Below are 21,496 nucleotides of genomic sequence, written 5' to 3'. Positions count from 1 at the left end.
TGTCCCCACAATCTAGTTTTCATGCTTTCTATCAAAACATGCTACCTTCACTCTTACTGATCCTTTTTCTTTGACTTTCTCATTGTACTTTTTGCTAATTTTCTTTGTCCTCCACAGCACGCTATGATGCTGCCTGTCCTCACTCATCATATCCGGTATCACCAGTGTCTGATGCATTTGGATAAGCTCATTGGCTATGTGTTCACGGAGCGCTGCCTTCTTCAGGTAAGGCACAGTCATGACAGCAGCTTGCTTACAAAACGGATGACACTACCGCAACCCAAGCTGCATTATGTAAAGGTTGGCATAGTTGATACCTAACAGGACAGATAATGGTAGTCAAATCCCTGTAGTTCTTTTAGGCAGAGCACAGTCTACAGTCTACCATTGGTTATACAGCCAGACAAAAGAAGTAAACATTTTGGGTAGGGGCTTCTTGTGTGCAGGGAGGTAGGCAGGGAGGCAACATTTCCCTCATTACTGTAGATAGCTCTGTAGATAGGGATAGTTCAGGTGGAAACAAGGACTCAAGAGTCAGCTGAGGTAACCCGCACACCGGCCTGAGTCATATCTCTGCAGCAAGCAGCCTAGGTCTGCTGTGAGTTGAAGTGACAGTAGTCAGGACAACAGCCTCTTCCGTAGTGCCAGCTCTCCCCTATCATGTCACCAGCCTCAAGCTGTGTGCTCTTGAAGTAAGCCCCATGGTTGCCTCCAGAAATATTGAAGAGCTATCATAACCTGATACATTAGAAATCAATGTGTTGTAGCCTATACATAGTTAAAAAGGGGAAGGATGCTTTAAGATTTGCTTAAAGCTCTGTTCATGTCTATGTGTGCATCTGTGTGCATGACTGCTCAGTGCACTGGGTGTGTTAATGTTTTGTACATATTGATCCATGATTGTCCTATTTGTCGTTTCTGTAATGATGACCTGTCAGTATGAGTGCTAAAAATCAAACACTGACCTGTTGCGAGTCCAGCCAGTGACAGTCAGGCTGCTGCCCTTTTATCGAGGGGGACACCCCTTTGAGCATGACAATCTATCTCATGGGACAACTTAATGGATTTGTCCCTCCCTTTTTCTCATTCAGTTCCTTTATCTTCCAAAAAATATAAATAAATGAAAAACACTGTCTGATCATGACAGCTCACACATTGGCCTGCAGCGTGTACCTGTCTGTCTGCATTGCAATTCTGTACACTGAGGTGTTGATACCACGACATTGCTCTTTGTGTGTTGTGTGTTGTGTGTTGTGTGTTGTGTGTTGTGTGTGTGTGTGTGTGTGTGTGTGTGTGTGTGTGTGTACGTACACAAAGCCAGAGCTGTCAGCAGTTCAGCACTACTGGGACTGAAATGGTCCAAGTAGAGAGCCATCATTGCTGGGCTTGCAGCACCTTCCTCATTCACAGCACAAACACATCAGCAGCTAATGTCCCACGGTACACACACTGTCTGCCCAGATAGATTTGGACAGGAAGGCTGCAGAAGTGCAATGATGCTTGTTCAAACAGCCCTCTCTGAGTCAGAACTGATTTCAGATCTGCCATCACTTCTCATTTGCCACGTCTCTGATGGGATGATCAAATTTAATGAGTTGAATATTTTCCAGTGGCAGTATATTCTTCTTTAAGATGAGAAAATCTGGTACCATTCTTTGATTGCAGTACTTCTGTAAACTGTTTGTGTAAATTGAAATACTTTATCTGTAGGTGTATATAATGTATGGATCAGTAAAAAGAAATCAAACTACAGTAAGGTCGCTAATAGGGGTGGGACCGTGTACACATTAATAGCATCATAATTGTTTTAGCAATGATCCGACTTGGGCTTATATGTACGCCCGATATGTTAACCTCATCTGAATAAAGAAACTTTTGATTGTGTCATCTGATGCCGACAGCCACAGGAATTCCTCTGACTCTCAAACATGGAACATAAACATGTTCTTTATGACTTCAATCATAAATTTGAATATATTTACAGATTCATGACGTGAAGAAGCATCTGATATTACACCCCCTAAAGTAAATCATACTGTTTCCATGAGTGACAGCAATGCACAGTGTTTTGATTTTACCTGCCTCCTTTCACTCGCACCTGTAACATGACCAATCGAGGCATGTATGGAGTATCTATTTATAATGGCTCATCAGCTGCTTATTTTTTGTGGCTGTATGTAATTACATATGTGAAGTTTGTGTTGTATCAGTGATTCTCAAGGACCAGCTGAAGTGCACCTCAGCTCAGAACACGTTCTTGTCCCCTGCAGTCTAGGAACCAGTGTAATTATGGAATTACCTGTTATCAAAAATCTACAGGTACTCATTTTTGAAAAACTGTTTACACCCCAGTTATTGTAAAAAAGTTTATATTGGACGCCTAACTCCCAAAAGGCATTTACAAAAAGGCACTAGTAGCACTTTGAAGCTGGTGATAGCATGACACAGAAAAAAGCTGTTAGCTGACAGTGGCTTTGACACCACTACGTGTGCCATTGCATCTGGAACATGGAAGATTTCATTCACAACCATTATTATGCTGTAACCACAACATAATATAGAGTTCCAATGCCTACTCCCCTGAGTAGATATACATTTTAATCCTCCAGATTCACACAATGTATATAACCAAGTACATGACCGATGACTTTGTTGTCATAGCTGCTCCATTAGTAAAAGTGTATCAGTCACCTAAAACAAACTATGTCCAAAAACTATCCATCCTATCCTGTCCATCTAGGGACATTTGGGAAAAATAATGGATGGCCTTACTAGGCATTGGAACTCTATATTATGTTGTGGTTACAGCATAATAATGGTTGTGAATGAAATCTTCCATGTTCCAGATGCAATGCAATGGCACACGTAGTGGTGTCAAAGCCATTGTCAGCTAACAGCTTTTTTCTGTGTCATGCTATCACCAGCTTCAAAGTGCTACTAGTGCCTTTTTGTAAATATCTATATCTATATCTATATCTACTCCCCTGAGTAGATATACGGCAGATTGCAGATTAGGGCCTAATAATCTTTGGCCAAAAACTGGATGTCTTTCTTGTAAACCTTTGCGCACTGTTAACAAAAACATTTCAATATTCAAGGAGGCGACAGTATTGACAACAAAATTGGTGACAAGTCCAGTTTGGGAACCACAGGATTGCGTCTCTGCTTTTTGCAGATGATGTTGTGCTGCTGGCCTCATTGAGCCAGAACCTTCAGCATGTGGTGGGACGATTTGCAGCCGAGTGCGAAGCGACTGCGATGAGAATCAGCACCTCTAAATTTGAGGCCATGATTCTCAACCGGAAAATGGTGGCTTGCACTATCCGGGTTGGAGGAGAGATCCTGCCTCAAGTGGAGGAGTTTAAGTATGTCAGGGTCTTGTTCACAAGTGAGGGAAGAATGGAGCGGGAGATTGACAGATGGATCGTTGCAGCTGCAGCAGCAATGCGGTCTGTTGTGGTGAAGAAGGAGCTGAATCAAAAGGTGAAAGGACAAGATCTCAGATACAAGTGGCCAAAATGAGTTTCCTCTGCACGGTGGCTGGGCGCTCCCTTAGTGATAGGGTGAGGAGCTCGGTCACCCGGGAGGAGCTCAGCGTCGAGCCACTGCTCCTCCACATCGAGAGGGACCAACTAAGGTGGCTCGGGCATCCGTTCCGTACCACTTAAATATCTGACCCCCACTATACTGACTGGTGTATGTCCATAGGTGGTCACTAAGTAAAGGCTGAGTTCCTGTTCTTCAGCTGAAGGGTATGATATGAGTTTCAAGCATACCTTTGCAAACAAGATATATGATGCCACGTATCTGAAAGCCAATCAAAAATATACCAAACATAAATTTGATGTACTGTCCTACACTTGAAAACTTTGGTCTTATAGTTTTCTGGCCCTTGCAGGTTCTTTCTATGATTTATTTAGTATTTCACTTTAGTTTATATGAGATGTTTGGCTCTCTAGTAGTAGCCCAACTGATTGCTAATGGTTATCTTATTGCTAATCAGGCAATGACATCCCAAGAGAATGGACCTGAGCTGGTGTGGGAGGTGGAGTGGTACTATTATACCCGAACTCAGTATACCCTACGGTAGCACCAGCTCTTCAAACAAACACCTGAACATGAGTTGGGTTTGGGGCTCCTTTTGTAAAATTACCCAGGATAATTGGCATTGGCCAAGTTTAGGAATACTAAGGTGTGTTGCACTGAGCATAGCCAAGATGGAGTTTTCTTTGGAGAATAAAATGATTGCCTCTGTGCAATATACAGACACAGAGGCTCTAATAGCAGAATATACAGGATACACAAAAAATGAGTACTCCTTGCCAATTTGACTAAAATGTTAATTAATTACAAATAATGTAGCTTCGATATAATTGTATTTGATTTTAACCAAGCCCAAGGGGGGGGGTCTGGAGGGGTAAGGCAACTTCCATTTATTCATATAGGACATGTCATACATAGAGGGAATTTAAAGTTCTTAACAGAGGCAAACACCTTAATAACAACAGTAAAACAAGAGGTAATGAAAATTATAACAAAATCTGTTAAGACAAAATTGATATAAATTAAAAAAACATACTGTCTGTATTCAAGTCAGGGGACACACTTGGACATAATGCTGGCACTATGCAGTCTTTATGGTAGTTGTAGTTGTCATTGCTAGGCCTTGTGTGATTCATCATTGAGTATAATAACATATGATATATTACAACCAGATTTGTAATTCCAATAGGATAATGATATATAGAACGTAATTTGGAGTGGCACAGTGGCTTCAGATAATATCAAAGAAAAAATCCCAATAAGACAATTTAACTCTTCTGTACTGTTCGGGATGTTTTCATCCACCAAGGGTAATTTTTCACTCTTAATGTGGCCATAACTTTCACTGTATTTCATCAAATGGAATGATTTTTGGTGACAAACCTTAATTTGACATAAATTTTGGCGATAATACACTGTGGGCAAATTTACTACCCTTTGAACAGGGCTGAAGTTAACAGATTTATGCAAAAAAAAAGTTGAAAAAAATATTTGTGGTATATTTTTACAGCAGTTTATTGTAGTGGATGTTTTCATCCCGAACATAACACAAGGGTAGTGAATTTGAACAGTGCACAAGGGTTAACAAAATATAACAAGGTTTATTGTACGCCAAGCATTAACTGGACAGTCAGTACCCAGAGTGTAAAAAAAAAACAGGCACAAAACAATGAAACGCTGTTTAATGTTGAACTGTTTACAAGTGTATGTGTGTGTATACTTCATGTGTAGGTTGTGTAGGTTCATATTTGTGTAAATAAGAAAACAAGAGACAATATGTGTTTGTGTGTAAGGGGAAGGTCAAGATGTTGGCCACCCCAGGGCTGCTGAACACAATGGCTTCTGCTGCAATGGGGCTTTGTGTGTGTATTAGAGGGAACTAACAAAGAGACTTTAAGATTGAGCAGAAAGTTTGAATCCCTGCTTGGCCTTTTAAAAGCAAATATTTCATTGAGCAAGTTGCTCTGAACACTGCGTGTGTTGTTGAGAAAGAGAGGGGCAAGACAGAGTGGGAGCATGTAAAACTGTCTTTACAGCGAGCACAGAGTATTGATTTTAAATCATACTAAACACAGAGTGAAATTACAAACAAAACCTACTAAGCATTCAACATCAAAATTGGACACACATCTAGACAAGCTCTCTGCCCAAAAGCAGCCTTGCGTTGACTGCATTGCACCTGTTTACTGTGTCTTTTTAGTCCCTTCCTTCTCGGAGTTATATCATGGTTGCACTGTGATGTGAACTTGCATTTGTGTACACAAAGTCATCAGTTGCAGTTGCTATGAAATGTTGTAATTTTGTTTAATGCATTATGTGTGAGTGGTTAATAAAAGAGACTTCCACTGACATACTACATGTATGTCATGTAGTAGAAAAACGCCTGATTACAGAGAATACAACCATAGATCACTTATGATCAGGGTGGCAATGTGTAGGCTACAAGGCCTTCTTTTTTTTTTTTTTTTTCTTTTCTCTTCTGCAGAAAAGGCCTTGTGTCCCTTTCAGCTATAGTGTTACAGCTTAGGGGAAGGACAGGTATCCTCCTGCTGCAATATGCAACACCAGAGAGAGAAAGATGTTAGCTTGTATGATCGTTTTGTTGTGGGCAGGGTTGCACTATATCCATTTTTATTGAACGTCCAGTAAGAGGCTCTAACGTGAGTCTGTGGTAAGGTTTTGGTAGGAAGCAAGAACAGGTATTAGAACAGGTCATGTGACTGTTATGACACTATTGTCTTGTCCAGATCTGCACTAAACATTGCACGTTGCTAAACATACCAAAGAATGATGCTGGGTTTGCTTATGCAGGCTAACATTCTCCATTTATTTTAGTTCTTCAACAAGATAAATGCACACTTTGATGATCATTGAGGGTTTATAAATTAACATTGAAACCATGATTAGCTTGTTTCTGATTGGTTACATGCAGCTGTCCAAAGACAAATCACAGTTCTTCACTCCAGCAGAGTGAGAGCTTCTGTTGGAGGAGTATGAACCTTTGAAGATTTCATTTGTACACAAAGTAACTGCAAAACTGGCAAAAATGACAAATATTTTATAAGTAATATTGTCATTGTAAGCAACAATTAGATTCTTCAGCACAAATAAACAGCACATATCTTTCTTTCATTATAAGTAATCTTTGTCTGCGTTCTAAACATATTAGTATCACTCCAGCATCAGTGGATTGCTTGTGTGAGAATGGTGTATCCATAATTGTATGGACTTCCTGTTCAGTTATCTTGTTTGCACTGAAAAAACCTGAGAACAAACCTGCTTCTGCTAAGGTTGAGAATGTGGACATGTTGCATGACAGGTTCTGTGAGACTTTTAAAAAACCAAGACGATCATGTTGAATTATCTGTTATTATCTTTAGGTTTTGTTCCATTTTGTGTGCAATGATTTTCTTCTTGGATGCTGTTTGTAGATGTTGACATCATTCAGTGTCCTTCACATTGTCTGATCAGTCACTGAAACACAAATAATTCTTTTGCTAAGGCAAAATCACTTACCTTTCTGTTTTTCAGTTCAAAGCTGCGTGAACGTGCATGGTGTATTTCTCATGGTTGGGCAGTGTGCCTTTTCTTATTGATAGTCTGGATATTCATATATTTACAAACTGTTCAACTAATTTCTGTTTTATATAAAATGAATAACCCTACATTTCAACTTAAGAATAATAAATTATTGTAAGATAGAATAGCTTTGAATAATTCGACATTATTAGTCTCATAAATATTTTTGAAATTGTGAACATGCAGTCCTTGGGTAGTAAATCTTCAAAAGAGACATGCAGTTATTTCAGAGTTGGAATTTTTGTTTTATCTCTGATGAATATTTACTCTCGTTTAAAGAATTACAAATTCATATTTTCCTTAGGAGAGATGAAAGCAGCTGATCATCTAGGAGAGCTGAGTGGGTTTTTAAGGTTTTAGTGAAAACATATCTGTGAATGAAAACCAAATATGTCCCACAGTAGATGCATAATCACTACTACTAAACTCGGAAAACCATACTTGATACTGCAGTACTGAAAGGCAGTGTGGCATGAGGCAACAGCAACACCCAACTTGAGAGCAGGGACCTCTGCACTCCACACCCTCCAGCTCCAGTGAACCAACAGCCCTTTGAAGCTCCTCTTTAGAGAGCCTCGCAGTTAACCATTTAACAATTAAAACTTAAGGGGGGCAGGTGGCGTTGAAGAGACATGTTCATGGTCACCACATGCCCCTGGCTCCCAATATTCATCAGGCCCTCATAATTCTACCTACCTCATATTGTTTTATCCTCATTCCTCATTGTTGACCCATGCTGACAGAATGGGAGGCATCACAGAGGATCTCAATAATTTAACTGTACAACACCTCAGCCCAGCTCTGATATTGCATCTTTTTGTTTGTGTGCCCTCATGGATGAGGCTGTGACTGTGTGTAAAGAAGGTGAAGTATTTAATTTGTTTTGTTATTCATGGCTGTGCGTGCTTGGCCATGTGATTTTACACTTTTGAATATTTGCTTGTCTTTCTGAATGAACATTTGAATTTCTTTTTTTTTTTTTTTTTCTTACAAAATTGAATTTCCCTGACAAGGGACCAGTAAGTGTCCAAATATAAATCTAGCATTAATACTGGATATTATGAAATTGTTAATCCTACTTTCTCTTCATTCAGCATTGGACATTAAGCATATGGCCTATATTTATTATCTAGACATTAAAACGGTGGTATACATCAACTAAATCAACTAAAAATAGGTGCAAACAGAACATATATCCTGAAGTCAGAGCTTACAGTGGTGTGAAAAAGTGTTGGCCCACTTCCTGATTTCTTATTTTTTTGCATGTTTGTCACACTTTATTTCAGATCATCAAACAAATGTAAATATTAGTCAAAGATAACACAAGTAAACACATCATGCCGTTTTTAAATGAAGGTTTTTATTATTAAGGGAAAACAAAATCCAAAACTGCATGGCCCTGTGTGAAAAAGTGTTTGCCCCCTAAACCTAATAACTGGTTGGGCCACCCTTAGCAGCAACAACTGCAATCAAGCATTTGCAATAACTTGCAGTGAGTCTGTTACAGCGCTGTGGAGGAATTTTGGCCCACTCATCTTTGCAGAATTGTTGTAATTCAGCTACATTGGAGAGTTTTCGAGCATGGACTGCCTTTTTAAGGTCATGCCTCAGCATCGCAATTGGATTCAGGTCAGGACTTTGACTAGGCCACTCCAAAGTCTTCATTTTGTTTTTCTTCAGCCATTCAGAGGTGGACTTGATGGTGTGTTTTGGATCTTTGTCCTGCTGCAGAACCCAAGTTCACTTCAGCTTGAGGTCACGAAGAGATGGCCGGACATTTTCCTTTAGGATTTTTTTAGTAGACAGCAGACTTCATGGTTCCATTTATTACAGCAAGTCTTCCAGGTCCTGAAGTGTCAAAACAGCCCCAGACCATCACACTACCACCACCATATTTTACTGTTGGTATGATGTTCTTTACCTGAAATGCGGTGTTACTTTTATGCTAGACATGGAACACACACCTGCCAAAAAGTTCAACTTTTGTCTCACAAAGTATTTTCCCAAAAGTCTTGGCAATCATCAAGATGTTTTCTGGCAAAACTGAGACAAGCCTTTATGTTCTTTTTGCTCAGCAGTGGTTTTCGTCTTGGAACTCTGCCATGCAGACCATTTTTGCCCAGTCTCTTTCTTATGGTGGAGTCACGAACAGTGACCTTAACTGAGGCAAGTGAGGCCTGCAGTTCTTTGGATGTTGTTGTGGGGTCTTTTGTGACCTCTTGGATGAGTCGTCGCTGCGCTCTTTGGTCGGCCGGCCACTCCTGGGAAAGTTCTCCACTGTTCCATGTTTTCGCCATTTGTAGATAATCGCTGTCACTGTGGTTCTCTGCAGTCCCAAAGCTTTGGAAATGGCTTTGTAACCTTTTCCAGACTGATAGATCTCAATTTCTTTCCTTCTCATTTGTTTTTGAATTTCTTTGGATCTCAGCATGATGTGTAGCTTTTGAAGATCTTTTTGTCTACTTCACTTTGTCAGGCAGGTCCTGTTTAAATGATTTCTTGATTGCGAACAGGTGTGGCAGTAATCAGGCCTGGGTGTGGCTAGAGGAATTGAAACATTTTTTCACACATGGCCATGTAGTTTTGGATTTTGTTTTCCCTTAATAATAAAAACCTTTAATTTAAAAACGGCATGATGTGTTTACTTGTGTTATCTTTGACTAATATTTAAATTTGTTTGATGATCTGAAACAAACTGTGACAAACATGCAAAAAAATAAGAAATCAGGAAGGGGGACAACACTTTTTCACACCACTGTAAGTGTGATTTATATTTGTTGTAAGGGGGTAACAGCAGTCCCAGCATAGCTTTTTAATTATAGTTTGCTTAATTTCACAAGATGAAAGCGCCACTGCAACACAAAATGGATATAATCTATGTCATCAAGCTGTATAATTATACTTGCCACAATAACCATGTTTAAGCTCTTTGTGATGGATAGTGGCATCCACATTGTATTTCCAATGACAGCATTTCCTCTACAAGTAGTTAACATTTTGTGGAGGTAGGTCTCCTATAGTGTTTCTATGCCCCTGTCTAGTGGGGTGTGACCGCAACTTTAAAGCTGAAAGGTCATTCCCTTCCCAGTCCCCAAGCCAGTCTAGATTCCAAAATGTAGTGGATGGATGAAAGGTCACATCAAAGAAATAAATTTTACTTAGGGTAAAACAAGGTCAAAGTAATCCCCAATCCCAATCTCTACAAAGATGTTTGGAGGCTGAGGACACCTAACACAGTCAATTTGACTGTTGTCTTATTATTGAATAAGTATTGAATAAGCATTATCTAGCCTACTATACCTACTGGAGGCAATGAGAGTCGGTGACGACTAGCATTAGCAGCTGACGTGAATGTACATTTTTATGTTTTCTTTTCATTTTGATGCCTAAACCTAACCAACACATTTAAATGCCTACACCCAACCAAGAGGTTTTAATGCCTAAACCAAACCGAGACATTATATTTCCTACATCTAACCAAGACGTTTTATTTCTAAACCTAACAGACATTTTATTGCCTAAACCTTACCAACATGATTTAATGCCTAAATATAACCGAGTCTTGCTTAAACCTAAGGACATACCTTAAGTAAGGACAGACAAGGGTAGGATGAAAATGACCTTCTTAACTTTCCAGCAAGTTCGAGTAGGTTCCAGTAGGTGAGGCGGGCCCTACTTGACCCATGACCATAGTTTGAAGAGAAGCCCAAACAGGCTTCACCATAACCCACAAATATAAATACAACTTAGACATATAACTACAACTCAGCCGTGTAACTAGTAAAACAACCGATGTATTTAATGTAAATATATTAAAGAAGACTCATCTCTGTCTTTTTGTCAGAGGAACATGATGACAGGTGGGAGACAAGCAGAAAATCAACGCTTTTGCCAACTGACGAAGCAGAACATTTTTTTGTGCTATACAGTGAAATTGCTTGTGTTCCCATTTACTCAGGAGTCACACTGGGGTTTTGTGCCAGAAAAAAAAGAGGGAAAGTGGCACTGCTGGAAATTGCATGCTGAGTTTCATGTATTACATATGTGAATTTTGTTCACATACAGGGACACAACAGTAAGGGAGAAGATAACGAAAAGGTATATAAACTTCTATAGCAGCTGATTGAGCACTGCTGCAGAAGGTGTTGTGCCTGATATTTAACGTGAGGAGAAGGTAGGTTTAAAATTAGTGCCGCTGCTTTCAGCATGGCAGCTGTTATTCATTACAGATGTCGTCTGTCGTTTCATCGACAAACGTTAAACTCCACATCCAGTTGGGATGTGCAGAGAGTTCAGTCTTTGTGTTATTAATTTTTGAGTATTTTATTATACTACTAATTCTACAAAATGTGTTAAAGTAAGTGTACTTCAATAAACTTTTATAATTATAATAATTAGGAGCCTCCTAAATATAATATTGGTTAACGGTTTTCATAAAACGTAAAACATAAGCGGAATTCAAAGGGACTTTAAAACTAACATCCAGTTTTTAATCCACACTTAAAACAGGAAGCAACAGACTTAAAACACAAATACCATTTAAAAAAATAAATAGCAAAATATTCGAGCAAAATAGGAACATAGCAATATACTATGTTTTGCCTATATTGTAATGAAGATGTGCCGCTTCTTTTCTTTCTGCTCTCCACTGTCTTCTTTAGTCATGTCAGTACAGGCATTTATTTATATATAAATATTATGTATGTATTGACTTACAATACTTTTTCTTCTGTGCTCTTTCAGTCAAAATAAGCTGTAATATAAAAAAAAAATCCCTCAAACTTGTTAAAATGTCTTTTCTTATCTTATTTTCTGTGTATCCAAGACACACCACCAATGCAGTTAAAGCATACCTTTTATTTTTTAACCCTCAATTCTTATTTGCTTGTGTATTGTATTAAATGATGCAGTACATACTAATGATATTGTAGGGTTCTGTTTGGCAAGCAGGCCATTTGCCCATCAGTTTCCCTGCATGTGGGTTCAATAGCAACACTCCTACCAGTCAAGTCTGCCGTTCTCCGCTGAGCGATGATGTTTATTTCTGTTTAGCCAAAGGCTGTTGCGCAGCAGCTGAGGCAGTGATCACTAAATCCAAATCCCTCCAATACTTTACGCAGTCATTATGTTGACAGGAACAGTTGCACACGTCAATCCTCTCCACAGATTCAGCTTAAAAGCCAATACTCTTGTTGGATGTTGTCCTTAACTGTGAAGGACCTGTAGTGTTTACAGACCAACTGATGTATTTTGGTTGATACATTTCCTTTGGAGTACCCAACTCTGCAGTTCAGGCTCTGTAGTAGGTTGTCATTGACTTGTATCTGACATCACACATTGGGGGAGTTAAAATTGGCTGTTGCTGTTTTTATTTATATATATATATATTTTTTTATCAAGCTGCCAGAATGGCACTGAGAATTGCTACATTTCTGCTTGTCTTGTCAAATAACACGCTTTTTTTCTCTCTTAAAAAATGGCTGTTCTTCTTAAGCAAAAAAAAAAAAAAAAAATACAATTGCTGTTGAATTTGTCATCTCTGTGTTCAACGCTACAAAGCTGAAGGCCTCATGAGCAACTATAAATATTGAAACCTCTCTGTTAATGTTTTACATATATATCTCATTGGAGCTTGAAATTGATTTGAAGATGGGTGAAAGGAGACAAGCATTTTGAAAAGCAAGCCCAGGGGGAAGAGTAGTTAGATTTTTTTTCCTTGGCTGAGATTAACATTCTCCTAATGTAAGATTGATAAAGGCTTGACATATCCTACTGAGCCCTATCTTTTTCCGTTTTCTACCCTCAGTGAGATTGAGATGTTGAGCTGCAGCAGTCTTTCCAGGCACAATAATTTTTGTCCTCTCTTCAAATGAAGCTGAATGATGACTAATACATTTCCATTAGGGTTATTTTACTTTAAATTCTCACTTTTGTCTATAACGTGTTTGAAAGTTGAAGTTATGAATTTTCAGTCCAAAGGGACACCCTTAGAAAGTGTATATATTACCTCTGTTTCCTCCTCCTCTTTAAATGATTGCTGATCTAACATTACATTACAGATTTTTGCCAGAACACACAACCTGACTAGTCTGATTTTTTTTTTTTGACTATTTACTATTTATTAGCCTTTTGTACAATGAACTAAGCCCCAGTAGCCCCAAGATCACATTAAACAAAAGTATATCTAAAAGCTTCATTTGTAAGTTTTTTCATTTTGACTACATTTTGAAAATCATAAAAATGAGGTAAATTAGACCAATAATCGAAATTATTGAAAACGAAATGCCTTGTATTTGTTTCATGCTTTTTTTTTTTTTTTTTTTTTTTTTTGCACTGTATAAGAAAACATTGTTTCCTTGCATGTTCTTTGCAATTTACTGTTTTGTGACGATTGATGTTTGAATGGATGTCTGAAAAGTCTGTGCCTGTATAAACAGAAGTACTGGTTTGGCAAACTTATTTGTTTTTTTATTATTATTATAAGTTTTGTTCAAATAATTTTAAAAATGTATGTTTTCCTGCTTTTTATGTATTTATTTTTCTGCTGCACACTAGTTGCCTCAAAGTTTGTGTAACCAGTTAATGCTGCAAACACTCACTATAGTTCCTAGGTCATCAGAAACGACTTTTTTAGGGGGGCAAAAAATAAAGAACTACAGTAAATTACACCTCTAGTTTCTCTGGATTAAGCACAGAGAAAGGCTCTTAAAGTGTTGAAATACTCCTAATTTCTAACCCCCTTATTCTTTTTTTCAGCTGGCTATGACACATCCAAGTCACCACCTAAACTTTGGCATGAATCCTGATCATGCCCGCAACTCCCTTTCCAACTGTGGTATCCGCCAGCCCAAGTATGGGGACAGGAAAGTCCACCACATGTACATGAGGAAGAAAGGTGTGTAATTTTTTTTCCCTCATGCATCCCATGAATGACCACTGCATATAATGGTCCCTAATCCTTCCACCCTTGGGTTTTTTTTTTTTTTTTTAGGAATCAACACTTTGATTAACATCATGTCTCGTCTGGGGCAGGATGACCCCTCACCCTCCAGGTAGGCTACATGCAGACACATATCTGTTCATGCTATCACTGACCACAGGAGCAATCAAAGACGATTCTTGTGATTAATATACCCGGCAGGCCTGCTGACAAGAAAATTAACTTTAACTGTGAAAGGAAAGGATATCTCAGGGGAAATGAAATGAGCTAATTTTAAGGACAATGACTACGAAGTAGCAGCGAGTAAGACAGACTTCAGGCAAGCTGAAGTCTGTCTTACTCGCTGCTACTTCGACTGTCACATCTTTGTCTTTTCTTCATTGTCCTCCCCTCCTTCCACCAGGATCAACCACAATGAGAGACTGGAGTTCTTGGGTGATGCTGTTGTTGAATTCCTCACCAGGTGAGAAAGCACCTGCACATCTTTGGAAGATGCAACCACTAATTGAAACTGACACACCACCACCAGCTTTTCTATTTCCCCCTGTTCTTTTCTTGCCCTCTCACTCCATTTTTTCTTAACACTCATCATCTGCATCTCGGTTTCTCTCAAAACTACTCTCCTCCCTATGCTTCCAACATATTTAAGACAATGACTTACTGGTAATTGGAACTGGGAAGAACCCCCCCTACCCCCCAACCTTTTTTAGCATCCTAAAATTCTCCATGACAACTTGCAATTAGCTGTCTGGAATGCTGACTATGTTATTAACTCCCAGGTGAGTGCATACGTTGCTGCCATGCACTTACCTAAGCAAAGTGCTAATTATATGTAGATATTATTAATCTCACCCAGTCCCTAGCACGTTACTGGAGTCTCCCACCCACCTACTATATTTCTACATGCTCTTCTGAGAGGATAGTAGTGCTAGAAAATATATGAAATGCAATTTTTCTCTTGCCATAGGGTGTAGTACAGACAGGTTGCAACAAGGAAAAAAAAGGATGATTCTTTCTTCTTCTCTGGACATCCTTTGCTTCTTTCCTTCCTTCTTTCCTGTCTTTCTCTGCCTTCCTTCTTTGGTTGTTAGCATCTGACGAGACATGCTTGGCCTACGCTCTGGCCCTCTGAATTATTTATCAGCCTCTTGTCCAGTTAAATGGGTACAGCAGATCCAGCCAACTGCCTTGTGGCCCACCAGTGCATTCTGCCCTTGGAGGCTATCTGTGCCTCTGCTCTCTTTCCAAATGTCGTATTTAGCCTTGACACAGGGAGTTAGTGTTGAATTGTGGGGTGGAGGGGGGTTGGGGTCATCATGGGAGAACTAAAGAAAATTTTCAGAAAAGAACTGCAAGAAAACACAATGATTTTAGTTGTGATTTTTTTTTTTTTTTTTCTGAAAAAGTTGATTTCATCAGTATGAGTTGTTAAAATATATATAAAATATATATATTTTTAATTTAGAAGTATAAAGGTCTAACTAAAATTTGTCTTTGGAGAATACAACATAGCAAGTAGATATCACTTCTGTTTTCAAGATTTATGAGCAATAAAATATAAAAAATGCTACTTCAGAACATGTAGGGAAAGCACAAGGAATTCATTACAGGTGAGCTTTAAAGTTTCTGGCTATGAAGAGCCACAGTTTCTATGTTCACCTAATGATCCTTTGATGTACTATGCTGACAGTATGGTCAATCGTGGAAGATGTTTTTGATAAAATAGTAATAATAATAATAAACTCAAGTGAAAATACATTTTTGTATCAGCAGAATATCAGCAGTTTGTGTGACTGACATTTTTTTTGAGCAAACAAAGTGGCTCTGGCCTAATTATTTTTCATTACACTAAGTGGTTTTTATTAATTCCAAGTGCTTTGTTTTCACACTAAGATCACAATACCCTGACAAATAGACCTCTCGTGAATCTGGAAAACAGAATGCCACCTGCTTTCCTCTCTTTGCATTGATTAGAAATGACTGAATTAAATGGCCTGCTTTAATTCAAATGAAATCAAATGACATGCTGTGGTTAGGGAGATGCTGGACTATAATGAAAATGGAACCTGTTTGCCTGGAACCCAGCTGTGGAACTACTGAAGCGTCTGCAGCCATTTCTGCGTTCCAACATGGACCTGGAAAGGCTGGAAATCTCTGGGAAAATTAATTAGGTGGTCTTGGAAAATTTAATACATACAGGATGAAAAAAAATGACACAAATATCTTACTTTTGTTGCTGTGAAAACTAACTTTCAGCAGAATGTGTGATGCATTTTTCAGGCACTTTTTTGTATGATATTATTCTGTTGCTTTTTAGAGTATTTATCTTTGTGTTCACTGCAAGAATGAGATATACAATACTACAAAAGTGCAGTATATTTTTCAACTAAAATGTCTGCAAACCATGCAGTCTGAGATTCTCTAATGTATATTTCATTTTTCTGTCCACAGTGTCCACTTGTACTACCTTTTTCCTAATTTAGAGGAGGGTGGCCTGGCTACATACAGAACAGCCATTGTACAGAACCAGCACTTAGCCATGCTAGCCAAGGTAAATGCACCTCCATCAACTCAACCTAACCCAAGCCAGCCCAACCAAACCTTCTCTCTGCGAAACAGCAGAATAGTTAAAAGATCTGTGAACTGATAGAACAATTTTGAGACAGTGTTATTGTTTTGTGTGTTGCCATTATGGCTTTGCTTCACTTCAAGAGGGCACTGGGGAAAAGAGTAATTTTGTCTTGCTGCCATCCTTACACTTTTTTTTGCCCCCTCAGGTTTGTAATTGGAGTTAAAAGGTGGTTGTTTTGGAGGACTAGACTAGTACGGCTGGGGTCCCAGTGGGCCCCTAGAGGTCTCCCTGAAACACTCTCCAGTTTCTGTTATCGCTAGGCCCCCTTGTTTCCTCCCTGTCTCTCTTGCTGGCAGCTTTGTAGAGCCAAGCTGCACTCACTGGCACGTTTGTAAAGAACACAACAATAATCGTCTCGTGATGTGGAGAAAGCAATTAAAAACTTCAATCTTTCATGTTGCTCCCTGCTGAATACAAAGATGCAGCCACCCGAATCTGCATTAGTACTGTGCAGAAGTTTGGCTTGTTTCAATTTGCCGCTCGCGGTAAAGTGAGTGTGATACAGTGTTTGACGTTGCCAAGTTGTTTACCAGGCTCCTCTAAAGTTGTCTGCTCAAGAACACTTGCAATTATCTTTCAAAAAATATCTTCAGCAAGCAACGGCACAATCCGCCACTTCACTTGGAAGGCTTAAAAGTCAGAACTTTTCCCTCTGAGTTGGAGTATTTATGAATTGTGATTTAATTTGTGTGTGCAATCACGGGGGGTGGGATACCACCAACAGTTATCAGCCATAATTAAATAGCACCCTGACTGTTTTTTGTTGTTATTCATGTGTGTTGCACTGGCAGTAAAGTAATATTGGTCTAATTTTGACTTGGCTCAGAAAAAAAAGTTGGATAAAGTTTGACTGACCCACAGCCCCACGCATCAAACATTTACTTACATGAAAGGCAAACTATGAAGATAATTATTATGTAATAATAATAATAAATGATAATAAAAAGTAGCATCTGCGGGTCAACTAGAGGAGAGTTTCTAATTACGGTACGGTACAAATTTTCTGAGCATGTCGGTCTTATTCTAATATTATCTGTGTCAATGGGCTCAACAGCCTAAATGAGAAAAAAAAAAGAGAAAAATAGAGGACTTTAAAATTCTAAAGGAAATTTGTGGTATTACAATATCTAAGTCATAGATAGGCACATAAGGGGACTCCTGGAGGTACAGTTATAAGGGTGCTAAATTCAATAAAGAGCAGTATATAATAAATGATTAGCATGAATGAAGGCATTTACTGTATATAGAGATGAAACAAAAATCTAGATTACTGAATAATATTTGTTGATTTTTACACTGTACAGTGCCAGTCCTAGTAAAGCACTGTCATTAGTAATGCCAGAGATAGTATTCTGCACATGCAGAATATGCAATATGTATCCTGTACAACAAAGTAATACATTTATTATGTATAGATGAATGTACAGTGAACTGTATATGGAACATATTTGTATATATTGTATAAACACACCCAGAGGTAGAGCCAAGTACTAAACAAAACAAGGATATGAGATGTGTGTGTCTGTGTATATGTATGTGTATGTGTAACATGTGCATGCATTTAAACACGTGTATGTGAACATTTTCCTGTGCTGGCTTTGTGCACCATGCCACAGCTGGACAACACATGGCTACATCTGTCAGTGCCATGATGTTGAACCTTTTCCAGCAAGGACAGGCAATCTTTCTCATTTCCCTTGAGTTTTTTTTGGCCCCCTTTACCCCTTCTCTTCCATGGAGACCCTATGAAAATGTGCAATGCCAAAAATGCTATTACTTTTTCAAGAGCCTATTACTGAGGTGTCGGTGGTGATGCACTGATATGAATGTGTTTGTCTTACAGAAATTGGAGTTAGATCGCTTCATGCTATATGCTCATGGACCAGATCTGTGCCGGGAGTCAGACCTGCGACACGCCATGGCCAACTGCTTTGAGGCTCTTATCGGTGAGCTCCTCACAAGGCAATAATAGTTTCAGGGAAGATGATGTGCAGAAAAATAAAAAAATGAGGAATGCATGTGAACTGAATATATAAATCTATTGCAAATGATAGATTAGGATATACTGGAAAACAAATACTGTCTTTAAATACAACACAAAAATTAATAGGGGGTTTAGTATGCTAGTTTTAGTGTAGTGCTGCTTTACTGGATTTTGCAGCTCCATGTAGGCATTTTATCAGAGGAGCTTTATGCATAAATGTGTTTAATTCACCTGCTAACTTCATGTGCTTTGAATAAAAATTAATCCTTTAATAGTAAATCTGATGTGTGTGGGGGTGTGTGTGTGTATGTGTGTGTAAGCTGTGCTAAGCTGTGTAAATAGCTGCAGTGGATCTCCCATTAGGCCCTGAAAACATTACACAGCTTTATTGATCTCATGAGATGTGGTTTGACCTCTGGCTGTACTGGCAATCCCCAGAGCACTGCTCTCCTTTACCCAGACCAAACACATACACAAGCATGCTGTTCATCTTACAAGGAGTTCAGTTGTAGAGTTTGTGCAGTGATTAGAATCCGGCGCTGGAAACCACACACATAAAATGTATATACATCGGTGACGAGCTCTCTCTCTCTCTCTCTCTCTCTCTCTCTCTCTCTCTCTCTCTCTCTCTCTCTCTCTCTCTCTCTCTCTCTCTCTCTCTCTCTCTCCCTCTCTCCCCAACCCCATGGGCAGTGCTAAGCTAAGCCGCACTCCTGGAGAGCTGCAGAGTCGGCAGCTTTCGTCATCTTATCACCATCATGATTGAACCAATTCAGCCATCCCTACACTCTCCTGATGATAGATACAGAAAGTGGGTGGCTTTAAAGAGATCGTCTTTGCCTCCCTCCCCTTGCACCAAAAACAGCATTGAGCGAAGAGCGGCAGCAAAAGTGCTGACTGGCACCATGGCCCCTGTCGGCCCCAGGGCCCTGTACTTGTTATAGGTTCATTATCGGCAGAGACAAAGTCATAATCTCTTCTGTCCCATGGCAAGGCAGCAGAGTCACGACATTGGATGCCTTTTTTTTTTTCTTAGTCCTCTTTCTTTCTGAAATTTCAACTTAATAAAAGTGATGAATAAACAGGGATGCTGTTATAAAGGAACCTGTAAGAAAGCTACTGCCAGAGAGCACCCTGTGGTGATGGGTTTTGGATTACTAACTCAAAAATATCACTCCACCTCACTCACCGCACACACTCATGCTGTGGGGCAAAATACACACAGACACACACAGACTCAACACATTCAATGTCACTTGCATTGAAAATGCTGTCTGATGTTGCTTCTCTTCTTTTACTGAGCCTTTTGTCATTTCATTTTTTAGCTAAAATATCTCCTTTAAGACCTTGTTGTTGAGTAGTCTTTTGTCTCCACACTGCTACATCTCTTCCTCTTTATGTCCCATTGCGTTCCTCCATCTCTCTCTGTTCATCCCAGTGATCTAGAGTTAGGGTGTTATTAGGTGAAAGATGTGCCACGCAGATGATGAGTCATCCTGTCATCTCCTCCTTCCCCCTCAACCTCCAGCCCTCCGACTCTCTCACTGAACAGCGTTTTCTTCTTACAAGACAGATTGTTCACGTGCTATAGGATGGTATGAGGGGCACACAAATGCTGTCATTTCCTTCTCACAAACGCCTTCCATCTGACAGAGACGTCAAAACACTACTTTCCCAAAAGCAGCAGGCACATCAATATACATGCACTTGAAGACGTGTCGCTGCTTTGTTGTCTGTAGGTACAATTTTTTTCCCCTTTTTTAACACACTTCTTTTCCTCCAGCATGCACATGTGTAGAATTCAAATGGTCGTCTTTCTGCACGCTCCCATTTTGAAAGCTCTGATGGAATATGACATGCTCATAATGTTTCCAAGGCCTTGGCAGATAGCTTTAATAGCTTACTATGCATGTTTTCTGACCTTTGTTTTGTTTGTTTCTTTGTCTCAGTGACCATTGAACCTGGTCTGTGTTGGAAATGGCAGATAATCTCCTGCTTTGCATGGGCGAAGCCTTCCCTCCATAGAGCTGAGAATGTGTATATCTCCTAACCCTGAGGCAGGGCCATTCTCTTGCTCAAGACAGAGAGAGCTGGAGAGAGAGGAAAAATGGAGGGAGAGCAGTAGAGGAATGGGAAGTAAAGGCATCTGCAATGCAAATGGGTGCCCTGCAACCCTGAATAATTCAAAGTGTTGAATAGAAATCTTGCTTTTCTGATCCCCTGTCATTAACTTCTGCTGGAGTGGGCTATTCTCATTTGGGCTCTTTTGGCCTGTGCAACTCCCATTCTGCACTATCCCCTCCCCCTTTTCTTTTTCTCTCTCACCTACTTCCTTTCTACTTTTGCTCACTTTACCTCTTCATCTTCAGAAACCACTTTCTCTGCTTATTCATTGAAACTTTCCTCACTTGTTGCCCTCTCGTTTCCCTGTCAGGTCTTCTTCACTGATAAGCCACGTCGCTTCCTTCCTACTGAACAGTTTGAAAAGAACTGAGAGAAGAAGAAAAGAGGGCCCACTCTGTTTTTATGGCCCTAATTTCCCTGTACAGTTGATCTGTGGATTATACGCTGCCAGCAGCCATGGGGGATACAGATGGTGAACCTTTGTGAAGGGCCTCTCTAAGCTCTTCCTATTAAAAGAATGCAAAGAAAGGATTATCTCTCACTTGAATATCAGATTCATACACAATACGCTCGTTGTAGTCATTGAGCGAGCACTGCTCCCTTTGCTAATTGCTGCAATGCTAGCAGTGGTGGAATCGGTTACTTACATGTTCTCTTGTTTCTTCATTTCACCCCCGACTCCAAGCCTAATTTT

The 21,496-nt window shown here is 39.5% G+C and overlaps 1 protein-coding gene across 3 annotated transcripts in view; it reads left to right on the top strand.

The window, feature by feature from the left end:
• drosha (drosha ribonuclease III) overlaps nucleotides 1-21,496 on the top strand; it is a 91,685-nt gene that overhangs the window by 26,989 nt on the left and 43,200 nt on the right. For all 3 annotated transcript variants that reach the window (XR_003294725.1, XM_026291909.1, XM_026291908.1), the window contains exons 17-22: nucleotides 118-225; nucleotides 13,879-14,017; nucleotides 14,114-14,174; nucleotides 14,466-14,525; nucleotides 16,514-16,613; nucleotides 18,538-18,640. Coding sequence is in view for 2 of the 3 variants with exons in the window: in XM_026291909.1 (XP_026147694.1) it covers nucleotides 118-225; nucleotides 13,879-14,017; nucleotides 14,114-14,174; nucleotides 14,466-14,525; nucleotides 16,514-16,613; nucleotides 18,538-18,640 (571 nt within the window). In the remaining variant the exon portion in view is untranslated. The remainder of the gene's footprint in view (nucleotides 1-117; nucleotides 226-13,878; nucleotides 14,018-14,113; nucleotides 14,175-14,465; nucleotides 14,526-16,513; nucleotides 16,614-18,537; nucleotides 18,641-21,496) is intronic.

The sequence above is a fragment of the Mastacembelus armatus genome, chromosome 20 (genome assembly GCF_900324485.2).
Source record: "Mastacembelus armatus chromosome 20, fMasArm1.2, whole genome shotgun sequence".
NCBI lineage: Eukaryota > Metazoa > Chordata > Actinopteri > Synbranchiformes > Mastacembelidae > Mastacembelus > Mastacembelus armatus.
Note: the sequence above shows the minus strand (reverse complement) of the source record. Positions and strands in the feature narration are given on the sequence as shown.